The sequence below is a fragment of the Dendropsophus ebraccatus genome, chromosome 2 (genome assembly GCF_027789765.1).
Source record: "Dendropsophus ebraccatus isolate aDenEbr1 chromosome 2, aDenEbr1.pat, whole genome shotgun sequence".
In the NCBI taxonomy this organism is placed as follows: domain Eukaryota; kingdom Metazoa; phylum Chordata; class Amphibia; order Anura; family Hylidae; genus Dendropsophus; species Dendropsophus ebraccatus.
The window spans coordinates 40,764,757-40,785,074 of record NC_091455.1 but is presented as its reverse complement, the minus strand read 5'-3'; the positions used below and the strand labels follow the sequence as shown (position 1 = coordinate 40,785,074).

General features: G+C 46.0%; 1 protein-coding gene across 3 annotated transcripts in view; it reads left to right on the top strand.

Annotated features, from left to right (window-relative positions):
- The window catches only part of LOC138783132 (carbonic anhydrase 13-like), a 51,855-nt gene that overhangs the window by 28,974 nt on the left and 2,563 nt on the right, over positions 1-20,318 (top strand). For all 3 annotated transcript variants that reach the window (XM_069957418.1, XM_069957417.1, XM_069957419.1), the window contains 4 exons: positions 4,967-5,085; positions 5,928-6,023; positions 11,817-11,879; positions 13,162-13,317. In XM_069957418.1, the coding sequence (XP_069813519.1) occupies positions 4,967-5,085; positions 5,928-6,023; positions 11,817-11,879; positions 13,162-13,317 (434 nt within the window). The remainder of the gene's footprint in view (positions 1-4,966; positions 5,086-5,927; positions 6,024-11,816; positions 11,880-13,161; positions 13,318-20,318) is intronic.

The window sequence follows — 20,318 nt, the reverse complement described above, 5'->3', positions numbered from 1 at the left end:
ACGTTACCATATTGCATTCTTTTTTGCGATTTCACCAATTTATATCTTCATAAATAATATATTTGGAATTCCATCATACATGTTATGGTAAAATGAATGACGCCATTACAAAGTACAACTATTCCTGTAAAAAACAAGCACTTACATGGCTTGTAGATAGAAAACTGAAAGTGCTAGAGCTCTTAGAAGGGGAGGAGGGAAAAACGGAAACACTAAGATCAAAATTTGCGCGGTCCACTGGGTCATTTTGGGCCTGGTCCTCAAAGGGTTAAAGAAATGGAAAATACCCCGTGAACCAACTCTCGGGGATTGGAAAAAGGAAATGAGCTATGTTATTATGATGGAGCAGTTTGAATCAAAGAAGAGAGGAGAATCCGAGATGTTTGACGAAATATGGGGGAGGTGGTTGGATTGGGGAGTATGAGAATTAGTAGTTAGTAGGTTCTAGGGGTACGTAGGGGGGGGAAGGGAGGAGAAAGAGACCTATTATTAATTTAATTTGTTTTATTTTGTTTTTCGTTTTTTTGTTTGGGGGGGGGATGTTTTGATTTTCTATTGTATATTATACGCGGAGAGTATTTATGTGATATTTGATATTCTTTGAGCTGTGGTTTGGGGTTTAATTTTCGTTTAAACTCTGTGATCTGTGGGCCGATCGGAGGGACCTCTGTCCTAGAGAAGTTAGGAGTGAATTTAGGAGTCAACATAGTCATTTGTGATGTAGTATACGGGAGATGGGTTGACGAGTTTACCGTGTGGTGTCGATAGGGTGCTATCTGACTGGTTTGTTATTGGTGGGACCCACCAAGAATTGAGAGAGACCTTTTCTCTTTTGTCCCTTTTTTCTTTTTCTTTAATCTTCTTTTTCTTTTTGCATTGGTATGTTTTTTTAATTGTGTTTTTTTCTTTTTTTCCTTTTTGTGGTTGCTTGCTTCTTTTAAAAGGGTGATTTAAGGAGTATTTCCCAAGGCTGGAAGTTTCCCCATAGGGGATGAAAGTTGATGGTCTGCTCTTGTCATTGAGTTATCTATATAAATACACATGCTCACTGTTCAACAGGAGACCAGGGGAGTAATAATGGGACAAGGGGTATTGAGATAGATCCCGAGTGCCATGTGAAATCCGGGTCTCTATGGACGCATCTAGCAGATGAGCTGTGTGGTAGTTGTAGACAACAGCGGCTCACCGAGCGGAGTTATGAGTTCCTATTAATTGAGAAAGGAAAAAAAACAGAAAAGTGAAAAAAGACCTAAAATGTAAATAGGGGATTCCTGTTTGTTGTTTTTCTTTTTTGTTCTCTTTTCTCTTCAAATATCTTTGATTGGAGGTTGGGTCCTCTCTTCTTGGTGGATAGTCGTATCGAGGTTGGCTGGTCCATGTCGCCTTCTCGGGGTCTGCAGGGGCTCTCAGCTTGATTCCGTAGATATGGTTCCAGATTGACTCTATAGTAAAATATTTTGGAGGATTCGTTGATAGGGACGGGGTTCACTCACATCGGCCCACAGTATGGTTATTTGTAATTTATGTAGAGATTGGACAGGTTATTTTGAATGTTGTTATTTATGATGCCCGGCCATTAGCTTCGATTTATGGGGATTTGATATTACTTGATGGATTGACTGATTGATTGTATTAATCTCAATATGGTGATCCTCTCTATGTATATTGTTGCTTTTTTTTATTTGGGACTTTTATTGTTTTGGTTTTTAGTACATAAAAATTTATAAATAAAGATAATAATAATAATAATAATTAAAAAAAAAAAGACATCTCCGATACCGGATCTACAGTAGAGATAATTCACCTTTCTGAAAGGGTAATTCAGGCACTTTTGTATTAATGGTCTATAGTCAGGAAAAGCAATCAATATCATGAGGGATGGCCGCCACACAACACCATCAACTGGCTGAAGGGACACTGCGATGAGTGCTGCACCCTTTTTCATTGTTTACCAGTCACAGTGCCATACATTTTGTAGTCGTAGTCTTTCATAGATCTATTAACCCTTTGAGGACCAGGCCCAAAATGACCCAGTGGACCGCGCAAATTTTGATCTTAGTGTTTCCGTTTTTCCCTCCTCCCCTTCTAAGAGCTCCAGCACTTTCAGTTTTTTATCTACAGGCCATGTAAGGGCTTATTTGTTACAGGAATAGTTGTACTTTGTAATGGCGTCTTTCATTTTACCATAACATGTATGATGGAATCCCAAATATATTATTTATGAAGATATAAATAGGTGAAATCGTAAGAAAGAATGCAATATGGTAACGCTTGGGGGGTTCCTGTGTCTACGTAATGCACTATATGGTAACAGCGACATGATACAATTATTCTATAGGTCAGTCTGAACACAACCATATGCAGGTTACACAGATTCTCTAATGTTATATATTTTTTTTAAATGAAATCCTTTTTTTTGGCAATTAATTATAAATAAAATGGACTATTGTGACGCTTATAACGTTTTTATTTTTTCACCTACGGGGCTGTATGGGGTGTCATTTTTTCCGCCATGATCTCTAGTTTTTATTAATACCATATTTGTGAAGATTTGTCCCGATTGGTAAGTGACAGGGGACTCCCCCTGTCACTTACACTTAAACGCCGCGGTCGCGGCGTTTAAGGGGTTAATGACACGCGGCAGCGCGATCGCTGCAGCGTGTCATTACCGGTGAGGTCCCGGCTGCTCACTGCAGCCGGCCCCCACCTGCTATGAAGCGCGCTCCGCTCCGGAGCGCGCTTCATAGCGGGAGAAACACCCAGGGCGTACAGTTACGCCCTAGGTCGTCTGGGGACAGACTTCCATGGCGTAACTATACGCCCTGGGTCGTCTAGGGGTTAAAGGGGTTGGCCACTTTATAGTAAAATAGTTCAGTGTACAGTATTAGTTCTCATGTACTCATAGTATTTACTGACAGCAGTTTCCTGTGTACCTCAAAGAGCTAGAATCAGACTCCATTCCTCCAGGCTGTGCTGCCCTGTTGTGCGGTGAGTCTGTCTACAAGATGGCCGACATGGAGGAGCATGTGACCATGTCCTTCAGGATCATGTTCTTCTTATTGGTCAGATAGTCTCATTTATAGGCACTTGCAAACATTACATCTAAGTGGCTCCATCAACATTTTCCACTCTATATTTTCATCAGTGTTTGGATTCATATTGGTTCATGTTTCCAGGACCTGCCATCTCTTTTGATATGTCTGAATGAGTACTTACATTCTCCATGAATACCAAATCCTGGAGTCTATTCTCTTGCAGTTCTTCTTTGTGCCATTCTGCTTTTTTATTCCTTCTAGAAATGTATGAATTTTTATAAAAGTTGATAACTTTGTGCAGTTTTCCTTCTTAAAGCGACTCTGTACCCACAATCTGACCCCCCCAAACCACTTGTACCTTCGGATAGCTGCTTTTAATCCAAGATCTGTCCTGTGGTCCGTTCGCCAGGTGATGCAGTTATTGTTCTAAAAACAACTTTTAATCCTGCAGCGCTGTGTCTAACGGCCGGGGCTTACATTTGTATATGCATTAGGCTGGCACACCCTCTCTGTCCTTCCTCCTCACCCTCCTCATCATTAGGAATGATCCAGGAACATTTACTGCTGTTTGAGCTTTGCACAGGTGTCTTAACAATCCAGCCCATGTTCATTATACACACAGATGGGGAATAGGAAGCAATCTGCCTGGAGCATTCCTAATGATGAGGAGGGTGGGGAGGAAGGACAGAGAGGTGGTGCCAGCCTAATGCATATACAAATGTAAGCCCCGGCCGTTAGACACAGCGCTGCAGGATTAAAAGTTGTTTTTAGAACAATAACTGCATCACCTGCCGAATGGACCGCAGGACAGATCTTGGATTAAAAGCAGCTATCCGAAGGTACAGAGTCGCTTTAAAGGGGTACTCAGGTAAAAATCTTTTTCTTTCAGATCAACTGGTTTCAGAAAGTTATATAGAGTTGTTATTTACTTAGTTTTTAGTCTTCCAGTCTTCAATTATCAGCTGCTGTATGTCCTTCAGGAAGGGGTGTATTCTTCCCAGCCTGACACAGCTCTTTCCTGCCACCTCTGTCTGAGACAGGAACTGTCTAGAGCAGTAGCAAATCCCCATAGAAAACCTCTCCTGCTCTGGACAGTTCCTAAAATGGACAGGGGTGGCAGGGAGGGCACTGTGTAAGACTGAAAAGAATACACCACCTCCTGCAGGACATACAGCAGCTGATAAGTATGGAGATACTTGAGAGTTTTAAATAGAAGTAAATTACAAATCTATATAACTTTCAGAAACCAGTTGATTTGAAAAAAAAAAAAAAAAAAAGATTTACGCTGGAATACCCTTTTAATGAAGTGTGCCCCTATACCTTCTAATATTATCTAAGAATATAGTAAAGACCAGTAGTCAGTGTATTCACAGCATGTATTTTCATGTGAAATAATAGAAGGACCCAAGCCCTAATAAAAGATGTTTAGAACTGGGTATTTGAAAACATACAACTTGGTGTAAGAAAGAGTAATGCCCCTATTCCACCGCTCTCAGCGCTCGTTTGCTCCTCGTTCCCCGCTCGCTGCCGCCGCTATTCGGCGCGGCTGCGGCGAGCGGGTGAGTGCGGGAGGGCGGCGTGGAGCTGCGGGGGGGGGGGGGTGTTGGCTGTTCGGAGGATCGCTGATCGTCCGGGCAGCCCATAGAATACAGCAGCATCTGCTGCCGATGCTCTTATTCAACGGAGCGACGGCAGCAGATCGCTGCTGTATCAGTCGCTTGTTTTTCAACATGTTGGAAAACAAGCGACTGCAACGATCAGCCGACATGAACGATGTCGGCTGATCGTTACACTCTATTCCACGGGACGATTATCGTTGGTAGCGGCCGATATCGGCCGAATACGAACGTCATTCATTCCGTGGAATAGGGCCTTAAATTAAAAGATCTATATAGCAATTTCCAAATTGGAGACTTTTTTTTTTTTGCCAGTAATAAGAGGTGGACCCCTGCATGGCAGCTACAGACTGCGGCAATTACATTTTCACTGGGGACCATGTGACAGTTATGGTGCAGAGCATAAAGTGGATGGTAAAGATTACCCTGCAGAGGTAAGAAAGATTTTTTTAAACATTTTATCGTAAAATGTTTTTTTCCTAATAGTGTTAAATACCATACCCAATAAAAATACAGACCTAGTGGTGGGAATAAAAACTGCCAGATTTTTAGGATTATTTTATAATATAAATATAAATATAATATAAAAAAATTGCAAAATGATTAAAAAAACATCACAAAAAATTTGATTTGCCGGTGATTTGCGGCATTCCTCCGGATGTACTGAGAGGTGTCCACTGAGAGGACTCAGGACCTGACTATTTTTCATGTACTTTTGGCATAGTATATAAGGAAACCAGACTTTTCCCACCTACTCAGGGGCGTAGCTAGGATTCACGGGGCACCAAAGCAAAACTTTTTAAGGGCCCCCTCCCCTACGCACAACACAAAGCACTGCATATATATATGTCTGCTTTACTGCTTTTGCACTGATAACCCCTGACCTCTGCAGGGAGCTCTGCACATTTTCCTTTCCCACTTGATTGCCAGCTGGAGAACAGAGGTCAGAGGTTATCAGTGCAGTGAAGCAGAGCTCTCTGTCTTCTGCTTGTTAACCCTTTTTTTGTGCTGCAGCATGTAAGTAAACATTGGGTCACTTACACACTGCCGTACATGAGGGGTTAAGCAAAACAACACACACTGTTACCTTCTCCCCCGGGCCCCCCTCCTGCACAGGCCCCATAGCAACTGCCTACCCTCCCTCTATGGTAGCTAAGCCACTGCACCTACTCATGTAGTGCAGTTGCCATGTGATTTTTTTTTTGCAGTTAGCATAAGATAAGCATTGAGAATTGAACATTAATTATACTGTTTTTGATTGATACCTTTGTTTCAGCTTCACATTGTCCACTGGAACTCAGAAAAATATGCAAGCTTCGTGGAGGCCGCTTATAAGCCAGACGGCTTAGGTGTTTTTGGAATATTTGTAAAGGTAAGAATTATAGTTATAAACCTTTCTGGGGACTTTTCATCTCTCATACTGTAACGCCTGGACTAGTGGATCCACTGGACCGTCACCAGCGATGGCACTAACCTCCCCAGGGAGCGGAGTCTAAGGGGCCGCTGGTTTTCACCAGAGCCAGCCGCAAGGCGGGATGGACTTGCTGCGGCAGGCTTGGTTGCTGGTGACGGCAGGCGAGGCGTGGCAGGAGCAGTAGGCAGGAGATGGTGCTGCCGAGGCCAGTGGACGTGACCGCAGGTGACAGGCTATACACAGGAGCAACGGTGATGCAGGGGAACAGGAACCAGGAACAAGGACTAGGGACAAGGTGGCGGATAGGAATCAGGAACAGGGACTAGGAACCAGGTAACGGACGGGAATCAGGAACAACAGGGAGCTGGGCCAAACGCTATGGGAAGCATGTAGAGGCTCCAACACCTGTAGTGGGGCAGGGCTGGAATAAATAGGGAGTGATTGGTGCAACTGGCCAATTAGGTGCGGACTGGCCCTTTAAATCTGAGACAGCCGGCGCGCGCGCGCCCTAGGAGGCGGGGACGCGCGCGCCGGCCGGCACAGACGGAGGCAGGAGCGGGACCAGGTAAGGCGCCCCCCGGGGCCAAACATGTAGCAGCGCCGGGTCCCTGCACCGGGACCCCGGCAGCTGCATGAGATGGGGGGAGGTCGCGGCGGCGGCCCGGAGCATGGGACGCCGCCGCGGCCGTGACACATACCAAGACAGATCTTGAAGCTTTTGGGCTCCTTTTTAATATCTGTATAGAACCTCCTTAATGTTACCGTATGTGATATTGTACTACTTATGTGACAGATTGCATTTGGTCTTTTTGAGCTATAACACCTGTAGCTCCTGTAGCTTTTTGTGTTTAAAGAAGTTATCCAGCGCTACAAAAACATGGCCACTTTTCCCCCTCTCTTGTCTTCAGTTCAGGCGTGGTTTGCAATTAAGCTCCATTTACTTGAATAGAACTGAGTCCCAAACCCCACCCAATCTGGAGACAAGAGAGGGGAAAAAGTGGCCATGTTTTTGTAGTGCTGGATAACCCCTTTAATAAAAGAGAAAAGGTTTTTTGTATCCGCACTCCTTGCCAACATGTTAAAATCATTTGTCACTACATTTGTGCTCTACATATTAACATACCCTGTTTCCCCGAAAATAAGATCTAGTAGAGGTTTTGCTGAATTGCTAAATATAAGGCCTAACCCGAAAGTAAGACCTAGCAAAGTTTTTGTTTGGAAGCATGCCTGCTGAACAGAACTCCAGGGTGGGCATCTGTGATTCTTTTGAGCCATCCACCATTGTCCCCAGGGCCGATTCTAGGTTCTATGCTGCCTGAGGCGAAAATTTAAACTGCGCCCCTTCCACTGCAAACACAACTATATACCAGCAGTAAACATTGCATATATGACTACATACCAACAGTGCATACAGAACTGTATAACAGAAGTGCATACACTAAGGGTATGTTCACACTGAGTATAACAGGCGGAATTCCGCGGTGGAACTCTCCGCCGCAGAATCCCGCCTGTCTCATTGTCCCATAGCCTGTCTATGGAAGAGTGCGCGCTCCTTCGCAGCCATCGCTCTTTGCTCGAAGAGGTAACATGTCACTTCTTTGTGTGGAGAGCGGCAGCCGCGGAGGAGTGCGCGCTCTCCCATTGAGATGCTATGACACACTGAAGCAGGCGGTATTCCGCGGCAGAATGTTCCACCGCGGAATTCCGCCTGTTTTACTCAGTGTGAACCTACCCTAACATGTATTAGTGCCAGTCTTAGTGGTGGTGTGTATAGGATCAGTGCTGCACACCTCTGCCTTAAATTGTAGAACCGGTGCTCAGTGGTAACTGGGTTCTTCAACCTTCAATCTTGTACAGTAGATAACCACGGCACTGTTTTTTTCATGCAAGAATAAGTGAGGGTTTTATTTAACAATGTGATACAAGGTATTTACTCCGACGATAGACAGAAAGTACATGAGATGAGACCAACAATGTATTGTGTAACGTTTCGGTCCGACCAGGACCTTCCTCAGGCCATAGGGTCTCTATAAAGAACAGATATGAAATAAGTACAAATAGTACATGGTAACAATGGGGGTAAAACCACAGTATCATAGGTGCAGGGTATATAAAAAGGGGGAAAAAAAAATCAATAAATAAATATACACGCAATATACTAAGGAACTATGTACATATATACAGATGCAGAAGAGGGGAAGCTGCGAACTAAATGAGCTGGTGGAGACAGCTAAGTATGGAGCTAGTGGGCTGGCTATACACAATTGTTACATGGTGCCATCTAGTGGCCAAATCAATGACATGCAGTCTATAGGGCAGCAATATAGTGGAGTATAGGGGTGGAAAAAGGAGGAGCAGAGGGGGTGGAAGTAGAAGGGAGGCATCAGGGGGAGAGAGAGAGATAGGAATATCAGAAGCATAGTAGGCTAAAAAGAGGAGCAATTTCTAGAGAGAAAAGCCGAGTAATGGTGTAATACTGCATAGGGACTCATGCTTACCTCATGTGCTATATGTAAGAGGGAGAAGGGTCGGTAGACTGTGTGTAGGGCGCCGCCAGCCGTGCTTAAAGGACAACTCCCACGAAATTTTTTTTAGCTTATTTAACACACATTACAAAGTTATATAACTTTGTAATGTGGTTAAATACCCGGTCTGGCCCCCTTCCCCCACTTTCGGACCCCCGACCCCCCGCCTGGAAGTTAAAGAATATATACATTACCTATTACGATCGTCACGGTCCTCTTCTCCTGGGCGGCATCTGGTGACGACGTCAGAGCCGGGGGGCGGTCCGGGTCTTCTTCCTCCTCGGCGTCTTCATAGAGAGTGAATGGGACGGAAAAGGCTGCTGGTGCACATGCGCACCAGCAGCCTTTTCATTGGCTGGAGCGCATCACATGGCTTCCAGCTTGCTCAGCCCTGATTGGCTGAGGTTGCTGGAAGCCATGTGATGCGCTCCAGCCAATGAAAAGGCTGCCACTGGCAGCCTTTTCCACCCCCAGGACCCGGAAGTCAGAGACATCGCTGGACGGCGGTGACGGTGAGGCGGACGGCGGGCGAATGGAGTGGCGATCGTCACCGGAGGGATGGTGAGTATGGTGTCTGTGTGTGTCTGTGTTTTTTTTGGGGGGGGGGGGGGGTCCCGCGGGAGTTGTCCTTTAAATGGGGAGCGGGCGAGGTCACATGGTCACGTACAAGCGGGGCACGTGACGTGTGGCGTCATATCCGGGGCGGGAGAGGCGGAGTCACGTGATACTGGGGAGGCTAGTCACGTGACGGCTGGAGCAAAGTCATGCCGTATGGCGTCATATCCGAAGGCTGGAGAAGCGAAGTCATGTGATCTAGAGAAGCCGGTCACGTGACGGCCGGAGTCACGTCATGCCGCGCATGCGCGTTGTCAGCCATGTGTATATAGTGTGGGCAAACAGAAAGGGCAGAGTTGAATAGATAATGTAGGTATGGGGAAGCACATAATGTAAAGGTAGCAGGGGATGAAGGAGAATCTGTGACAATAAAGGGGTAAAGAAAAGGAATGGAAATGAGGGAAGGGAAAGGGAAAAATGAAATCAAAGGAATCAAATAAATGTTAGGAGGAGGAGAGTGGGCAGAGAGAGAGAGAGTGGAGAGAGAATAGAGAGAGCATGATAGGAGAATGACATGCATGACGCAGGTTACCATAGTTACCATGATGTCTAACTGTACATGTTCCTTGGGGTGACTTAGCCCTAAGGGGAAGAAAAATATGCATTAAGAATCAAAAGGCAAAAGTACTACGTATACATAGAGCAGAAAGACCCCCAGGAGAAAAAGTTACAATGGGGTTAGGAAACATATATACATGGCATAAGGACAAGGTAACAGTTGCGTCACATGCATATAAGGTCTGTGGTATACGTCAGGAATAGTTATATGCTGTATACTCTATCATACGCTCTGTTGAGGCCTTGAGGTTCAATGGTTTGGAGTGTATGAATCCAGTAGGCTTCCCTTCTGTTGAGAAGTTCCACCCTATTGCCCCCTCTCCTAGGTTGTTTGATGTGTTCTAGTACCTGGAAGCGAAGTTGTGCGATGGTGTGACCCATGTTGTGGAAATGGGCTGGGATGGGAAGTTGAAGGTTTTATATACCCTGCACCTATGATACTGTGGTTTTACCCCCATTGTTACCATGTACTATTTGTACTTATTTCATATCTGTTCTTTATAGAGACCCTATGGCCTGAGGAAGGTCCTGGTCAGACCGAAACGTTGCACAATACATTGTTGGTCTTATCTCATGTACTTTCTGTCTATGGTCGGAGTAAATACCTTGTATCACATTGTTAAATAAAACCCTCACTTATTCTTGCATGAAAAAACGAGTGCCGTGGTTTTCTACTGTACAAGTCTTAGTGGTGGTGACATATGGGGAGCCAAGTGTTAGAGACCCCCTAATAGTATAGGTCTCAGACTGCCTAATACTCAGCTCTTGCACCTCCTCTAAATTATTGCAGTCTGCTGAATTTGTGCAAAATCGCAATAATGTTGCGTCGATTTTGCGCAAATTGGTGAAAAATGCATTAATGTACATTAGGTGACAGAGTTGTCATGACCTTCTCCCTAATACCAGCCCTGACAGTGCCCACCTCAGGGATTCCTAACAGAGCCTGTATATTTCGGCAGCTTTGTGTGTGCTGGCTGGGGGAGCTGTCAGCAGGTGTGCACAGAAGTAACACAGTTCCTGTCCATGCCACTGTCCGTTTGCCGGGGTAGGTGCCACTAAGTGGCTGGGCTTCTGTTTGTTTCTGGAGCCATACTCACCTCACCAGTACGGACTCTCTAGTCTTCCAGGGACTCCTCTCCCTGCTCATCACTCGTGCTCGACAGGGGGCGGAGCTTCCCGCACATGGTTTTGCCGGGGCTGTCTCGTCAGAATTAGAACAGTCCCGGCAAAACCTGAAGGTCCCCACATGCTCCTCACCATCCGGACCAGGATCCACCGCTTCTCCTTTCCCTCAGTGACAGGAGGAGAAGACGCCACACTGTAATCCTCTCCCCTATACTGTACGGCATCCGCTGGGTGACAGGCCCCTCCCCCAAGCCAGGTCACAGTGCCGTACACGCTCTCTGTTGTACAGCATTGTGACCTGGCCTGGGGGAGGGGCCTGTCACCCAGCGGATGCCGTACAGTATAGGGGAGAGGATTACAGTGTTGCGTCTTCTCCTCCTGTCACCGAGGGCCCTGAGTCTGACGGCAGTGCATCCCTAGAAGCTGCAGAGCCGCAGCTTCTAGGGATGCGGAAAGGGGGGACAACTGACCTGTGCAGCCGAAGTTGCAGGGCAGAAGTTGCCGCCCCTAAAGGGACCCCAGAATCTGCCGCCTGAGGCGGAATCCTCATTCCGCCTCATGGCAGAAGCGGCCCTGACTGTCCCCTATCTTCACCATTCATTGCAGAGCAGCTGCATGCAGGCCATAAAGACCGTCACTTGCCACCAACCTTGATGTTCCCTTCCTTGGCCATCACTTTTAAATCTGCAGGCAAAGCTTCAAGAGGCCAGTTGCCTGCTGCCGTCCCCATTGTCCCGTTATTCCGTCGCCTGCCGCCATACTGTGCTCTGTCCCTGCTGTGCTGTAAGAGTATGCTGTGGTGAAAATAAGACCTAGCACATCTTTGGGAGCAATTAATATGAGACACTGTCTTCTTTTTGGGGAAACATGGTATGTATTTTACCATTTCTGAAATGCATACTAGAATAACCTCTTCTTATATTTTCAGATTGGAGAACATAACAAAAACCTAGAAAGAATAACAAATGCTTTAGATGACATCAACTTTAAGGTACCAGTAGTACATTTCAGTTATGTAACGTACCATTGTAAATGATCAATTGACTACTTGAATACTAATAATTAGCTTATGAATGTTTCATACAGTGCTAACAGTTTATATGGATGCTAAATCTAAAAATAGATACAAAAGAGCAAAGAAAATACTATAATTTTTATAGTTCCTGAAACTGAGAGGTCAGGCTTATTGAAAGGACCGAATGTTGCTTCCTTGAAAAATATGCTGCCAGTTAGTCAGAAACAGCCTGTGCTTATAAAAAAAATAAAGAAAACAAGAGAATAATAAAAATTTATGTGATCTCATAGTAAAATAGGTAGTGGTAAATGTGAGTAGTAACTTTTTAACCTCTTTGCTATCTCCGATAAGCCAAAATATGGTGGCTTGGTGGTTGTTCAATATAGAGGTTTATATGAGGTGCCATCTTGCCCAGACCAACATGGCGATTTCTTCCAGTTACAATTCATTTCTTCAGGACCTGCCAGGCAAACATCTTAGGCTCCGCACTTTTCCAGCAACTTCCTTCCCTTTCCCCCCTGCTGTGCCCATCATAGTAATTATGTCACCTGCTGTGCCTCAATAGTAATGATTCCCCCTGCTGTGCCCCCCATAGCAATAACGACCCCTGCTGTGCACCCCAGTAGTAATATGGCCCCCTCTTTGCACCTCCAATAGATAATATTGCCCCCTGCTGTGGCCCAACAAAAACAAACATAATATGCATGAAGTGCCTGCAGCGAGGAGAGAATGAATAGGGGAGAAGGATGCTGAAAGCTCCAGTTCTCCACCCTGTTCACTTTATTATTTAACTCGCTCACTATGCTCAGGGCCCATTCACACTGAGCAAAACAGGCGCAAATTCCGAGTATAACCCCGACCACGGACTCTGCTCAGACTCCGCTGGGAATCTCAGCTGCCTTACCGTCTCAATGCAATGTCTCGGGCACCTCACATTGAGACAGTGAGGCAGGTGGGATTCCGAGTGGAGTCCGTGGTGCGGGTTCCGCTCAGAATTTCTGCCTGTTTTGCTCAGTGTGAACGGGCCCTTACAGTGAAAAGGTGGAACGTTGAAGTGAGCAGGGCATCCCTAGAGGCTGCTCAAAGAAAATGCATCATTACTCCCAGTTGATTACCACAACACCATGGTTGGGAATCACTGATTTGCAACACACAAGTGGAAATGGCAGGAAAATTGTCAAAAATATACTATTTCTACTTATATATTTTGCTTGGTAACTGAAAGAAGACATATGCTTATTATATTTTTTTATTATAGGGCAAACAGTCTCCCTTCACAAATTTTGATCCATCATGTCTACTCCCAGACTGCAAAGACTTTTGGACTTACCCAGGATCACTTACCGTTCCCCCACTGCTGGAGAGTGTGATATGGATGGTGTTAAGAGAACCAATAACAGTCAGTTCTAGACAGGTATGGACGGATTTTATTTTGTCACCCAGGTTTCTCAAAACACATATATGTAAACTGCTGCATTGTAGTGTACCTGTCATTACGAACAAGAGACTAAAAGACCTTCTGTAGTATGTTATTGGAGAAAAATGCTTCCTTCTCTACTTATTAGGCTTCAGATCTGTTTACACAATCATAAATCACCAAATGAATCCATACAGCAGAGTAAATTTGTAATTTTCTTCTATTAAAAAATCTCAAGTCTTCCAGTACTTATCAGCTGCTGTATGTCCTACAGGAAGTGGTGTATTCTTTCCAGTCTGACGCAGTGCTCTCTGCTGCCAACTCTGTATGTGACAGGCAGGGCCGGGACAAGGAGTTTTGGTGCCCTAGGCAGAGAAGACAAATGGCGCGTGTATACTGTACCCCCTGAATGTAACAGGACCATGTATACTGTACCCCCTGAATGTAACAGGACCATGTATACTGTACCCCCTGAATGTAACAGGACCATGTATACTGTACCCCCTGAATGTAACAGGACCATGTATACTGTACCCCCTGACTGTAACAGGACATGTATACTGTACCCCCTGAATGTAACAGGACCATGTATACTGTACCCCCTGAATGTAACAGGACCATGTATACTGTACCCCCTGAATGTAACAGGACCATGTATACTGTACCCCCTGATTGTAACAGGACCATGTATACTGTACCCCCTGACTGTAACAGGACATGTATACTGTACCCCCTGAATGTAACAGGACCATGTATACTGTACCCCCTGACTGTAACAGGACATGTATACTGTACCCCCTGAATGTAACAGGACCCTGTATACTGTACCCCGTGAGTGTAACAGGACCATGTATACTGTACCCCCTGAGTGTAACAGGACCATGTATACTGTACCCACTGACTGTAACAGGACATGTATACAATACCCCCTGAATGTAACAGGACATGTATACTGTACCCCCTGAGTGTAACAGGACCATGTATACTGTACCCCCTGAGTGTAACAGGACCGTGTATACTGTACCCCCTGAGTGTAACAGGACCATGTATACTGTACCCACTGACTGTAACAGGACCATGTATACTGTACCCCCTGAATCTAACAGAACCATGTATACTGTACCCCCTGACTGTAACAGGACCATGTATACTGTACCCCCTGACTGTAACAGGACCATGTATACTGCACCCCCTGACTGTAACAGGACATGTATACCCCTGACTGTAACAGGACCGTGTATAATGTACCCCCTGACTGTAACAGGACCGTGTATACTGTACCCCGTGACTGTAACAAGACCGTGTATACTGTACCCCCTGACTGTAACAGGACCATGTATACTGTACCCCGTGACTGTAACAGGACCGTGTATACTGTACCCCCTGACTGTAACAGGACATGTATACCCCTGACTGTAACAGGACCGTGTATACTGTACCCCCTGAGTGTAACAGGACCATGTATACTGTACCCACTGACTGTAACAGGATATGTATACTGTACCCCCTGAATGTAACAGGACCATGTATACTGTACCCCCTGAATGAAACAGGACCATGTATACTGTACCCCCTGACTGTAACAGGACCGTGTATACTGTACCCCGTGACTGTAACAGGACCGTGTATACTGTACCCCCTGACTGTAACAGGACCATGTATACTGTACCCCGTGACTGTAACAGGACCGTGTATACTGTACCCCCTGACTGTAACAGGACATGTATACCCCTGACTGTAACAGGACCGTGTATACTGTACCCCCTGACTGTAACAGGACCGTGTATACTGTACCCCCTGACTGCAACACACCGTGCCACCTGAATGTAGTAGTGTCACACATGGCATCCTGAGAATATAGGTGTGACACACCGGGCCCCTCGGGTATAATGATAGCGCACATTGTGCTATAGGTATAACAGGAATATACGGCGTTACAGACTTCGGGAACAGAGAAAATTATGCAGCACAGGAGCCTCCCCTATACCATGACCGCACAGTCACAGCGCCATATACACATCATATACTGATCCTGCCACATACACCTCCCCTATACCATGACCGCACAGTCACAGCGCCATATACACATCATATACTGATCCTGTCACATACACCTCCCCTATACCATGACAGCACAGTCACAGCGCCATATACACATCATATACTGATCCTGCCACATACACCTCCCCTATACCATGACAGCACAGTCACAGCGCCATATACACATCATATACTGATCCTGCCACATACACCTCCCCTATACCATGACAGCACAGTCACAGCGCCATATACACATCATATACTGATCCTGCCACATACACCTCCCCTATACCATGACAGCACAGCGCCATATACACATCATATACTGATCCTGCCACATACACCTACCCTATACCATGACAGCACAGTCACAGCGCCATATACACATCATATACTGATCCTGCCACATACACCTCCCCTATACCATGACAGCACAGTCACAGCGCCATATACACATCATATACTGATCCTGCCACATACACCTCCCCTATACCATGACAGCACAGTCACAGCGCCATATACACATCATATACTGATCCTGCCACATACACCTCCCCTATACCATGACAGCACAGTCACAGCGCCATATACACATCATATACTGATCCTGCCACATACACCTCCCCTATACCATGACAGCACAGTCACAGCGCCATATACACATCATATACTGATCCTGCCACATACACCTCCCCTATACCATGACAGCACAGTCACATATACACATCATATACTGATCCTACCACATACACCTCCCCTATACCATGACAGCACAGTCACAGCGCCATATACACATCATATACTGATCCTGCCACATACACCTCCCCTATACCATGACAGCACAGTCACAGCGCCATATACACATCATATACTGATCCTGCCACATACACCTCCCCTATACCATGACAGTCACAGCGCCATATACACATCATATACTGATCCTGCCACATACACCTCCCCTATACCATGACAGCACAGTCACAGCGCCATATACACATCATATACTGATCCTACCACATACACCTCCCCTATACCATGACAGCACAGTCACAGCGCCATATACACATCATATACTGATCCTGCCACATACACCTCCCCTATACCATGACAGCACAGTCACATATACACATCATATACTGATCCTGCCACATACACCTCCCCTATACCATGACCGCACAGTCACAGCGCCATATACACATCATATACTGATCCTACCACATACACCTCCCCTATACCATGACAGCACAGCGCCATATACACATCATATACTGATCCTACCACATACACCTCCCCTATACCATGACAGCACAGTCACAGCGCCATATACACATCATATACTGATCCCGCCACATACACCTCCCCTATACCATGACCGCACAGTCACAGCGCCATATACACATCATATACTGATCCTGCCACATACACCTCCCCTATACCATGACAGCACAGTCACAGCGCCATATACACATCATATACTGATCCTGCCACATACACCTCCCCTATACCATGACAGCACAGTCACAGCGCCATATACACATCATATACTGATCCTACCACATACACCTCCCCTATACCATGACAGCACAGTCACAGCGCCATATACACATCATATACTGATCCTGCCACATACACCTCCCCTATACCATGACAGCACAGCGCCATATACACATCATATACTGATCCTGCCACATACACCTCCCCTATACCATGACAGCACAGTCACATATACACATCATATACTGATCCTACCACATACACCTCCCCTATACCATGGCAGCACAGCTCCATATACACATCATATACTGATCCTGCCACATACACCTCCCCTATACCATGACAGCACAGCGCCATATACACATCATATACTGATCCTGCCACATACACCTCCCCTATACCATGACAGCACAGTCACAGCGCCATATACACATCATATACTGATCCTGCCACATACACCTCCCCTATACCATGACAGCACAGTCACAGCGCCATATAGACATCATATACTGATCCTGCCACATACACCTCCCCTATACCATGACCGCACAGTCACAGCGCCATATACACATCATATACTGATCCTACCACATACACCTCCCTATACCATGACAGCACAGTCACATATACACATCATATACTGATCCTGCCACATACACCTCCCCTATACCATGACAGCACAGTCACAGCGCCATATACACATCATATACTGATCCTGCCACATACACCTCCCCTATACCATGACAGCACAGTCACAGCGCCATATACACATCATATACTGATCCTACCACATACACCTCCCCTATACCATGACAGCACAGTCACAGCGCCATATACACATCATATACTGATCCTGCCACATACACCTCCCCTATACCATGACAGCACAGCGCCATATACACATCATATACTGATCCTACCACATACACCTCCCCTATACCATGACAGCACAGTCACAGCGCCATATACACATCATATACTGATCCTGCCACATACACCTCCCCTATACCATGACAGCACAGTCACAGCGCCATATACACATCATATACTGATCCTACCACATACACCTCCCCTATACCATGACAGCACAGTCACAGCGCCATATACACATCATATACTGATCCTGCCACATACACCTCCCCTATACCATGACAGCACAGCGCCATATACACATCATATACTGATCCTACCACATACACCTCCCCTATACCATGGCAGCACAGCTCCATATACACATCATATACTGATCCTGCCACATACACCTCCCCTATACCATGACAGCACAGCGCCATATACACATCATATACTGATCCTGCCACATACACCTCCCCTATACCATGACAGCACAGTCACAGCGCCATATACACATCATATACTGATCCTGCCACATACACCTCCCCTATACCATGACAGCACAGTCACAGCGCCATATACACATCATATACTGATCCTGCCACATACACCTCCCCTATACCATGACCGCACAGTCACAGCGCCATATACACATCATATACTGATCCTACCACATACACCTCCCTATACCATGACAGCACAGTCACATATACACATCATATACTGATCCTGCCACATACACCTCCCCTATACCATGACAGCACAGTCACAGCGCCATATACACATCATATACTGATCCTGCCACATACACCTCCCCTATACCATGACAGCACAGTCACACCGCCATATACACATCATATACTCATCCTGCCACATACACCTCCCCTATACCATGACAGCACAGTCACAGCGCCATATACACATCATATACTGATCCTGCCACATACACCTCCCCTATACCATGACAGCACAGCGCCATATACACATCATATACTGATCCCGCCACATACACCTCCCCTATACCATGACAGCACAGTCACAGCGCCATATACACATCATATACTGATCCTGCCACATACACCTCCCCTATACCATGACAGCACAGCGCCATATACACATCATATACTGATCCTACCACATACACCTCCCCTATACCATGACAGCACAGCGCCATATACACATCATATACTGATCCTGCCACATACACCTCCCCTATACCATGACAGCACAGCGCCATATACACATCATATACTGATCCTGCCACATACACCTCCCCTATACCATGACAGCACAGTCACAGCACCATATACACATCATATACTGATCCTGCCACATACACCTCCCCTATACCATGACCGCACAGTCACAGCGCCATATACACATCATATACTGATCCTACCACATACACCTCCCCTATACCATGACAGCACAGCGCCATATACACATCATATACTGATCCTGCCACATACACCTCCCCTATACCATGACAGCACAGCGCCATATACACATCATATACTGATCCTACCACATACACCCCCCCCTATACCATGACAGCACAGTCACATATACACATCATATACTGATCCTGCCTGACCCAGTACAAGGACCCAATACAATAAGGATATAAAGCACCAGTGTCAGGAGAATTAGCCTGTACATAATAAACACGTGTTCACCAACCTGTGGGTCCCAAGCTGTGGCAGGACTACGACTCCTATCATGCTGTGAATGCTGTAGTTTTGGAGCAGCTGGTGACCCTCAGGTTGGGGAACAATATGGGAAGTGCTGTGTATAGAGGAGCAGTGCAGGGATATGGGGCAGTGTTATATGGGGCAGCCCTGTGACCTAGGTGACCCCCCTCTCCCAGCACTCCCAGCCTCCCTACACCTACAGGATGATGAGAGTCAGTCAGTGAACTCACCAGACAGCAGCCCCAGCAGTCGGCACGGCCTCCAGCAGTCAGATAGTGAGGAGATCACATGGTGGGGGCGGAGCCTCTGTAATCCGAGTGAAAGGTCCTAGCAGGTCATCTTCAGGGCAGAGCAATGATCCTGCTGGGGGTGAGGGGATATTCACACTGTCTGCCCAGGAGGGGGAGAGAGTGGGAGCACATGAGGATGCTGAAGGTGAGCAGGGAGGGACAGCACTCTGAGGCCACCAGGAGTACAGGAGACTGTAGTAAATTGTTTCTTTTTGGAGATTGAAATTGCGCCTCCTATAACTCACCACTAGATGGCGCCCTAGGCCATCGCCTACCCTGGCCTACCCTTTGTCCTGGCCCTGGTGACAGGAACTATCAAGAGCAATAGCAAATCCCCATAGAAAACCTCTTCTGCTCTCCAGAATGGAAAGAATACCACTTCCTGCAGGAAATATAGCAGCTGATAAATACTGGAGAACTTTAGATTTTTTAATAAAAGTAAATTACAAATCTCTGGCACTTCCTGGCACCAGTTGATTTGAATTTTTTTTTTTGTTAAATAACCCTTTAATACCCTCAATGCTCTTGTTTACCCCAAAAAATGAGACTTTTGCACAAAAAAGTGTGTTTTTAGCACCATTTTTTTTAAAGCATTAATGGAAAACTGTCAGCAGTTCCTGGCAGCCCCCTA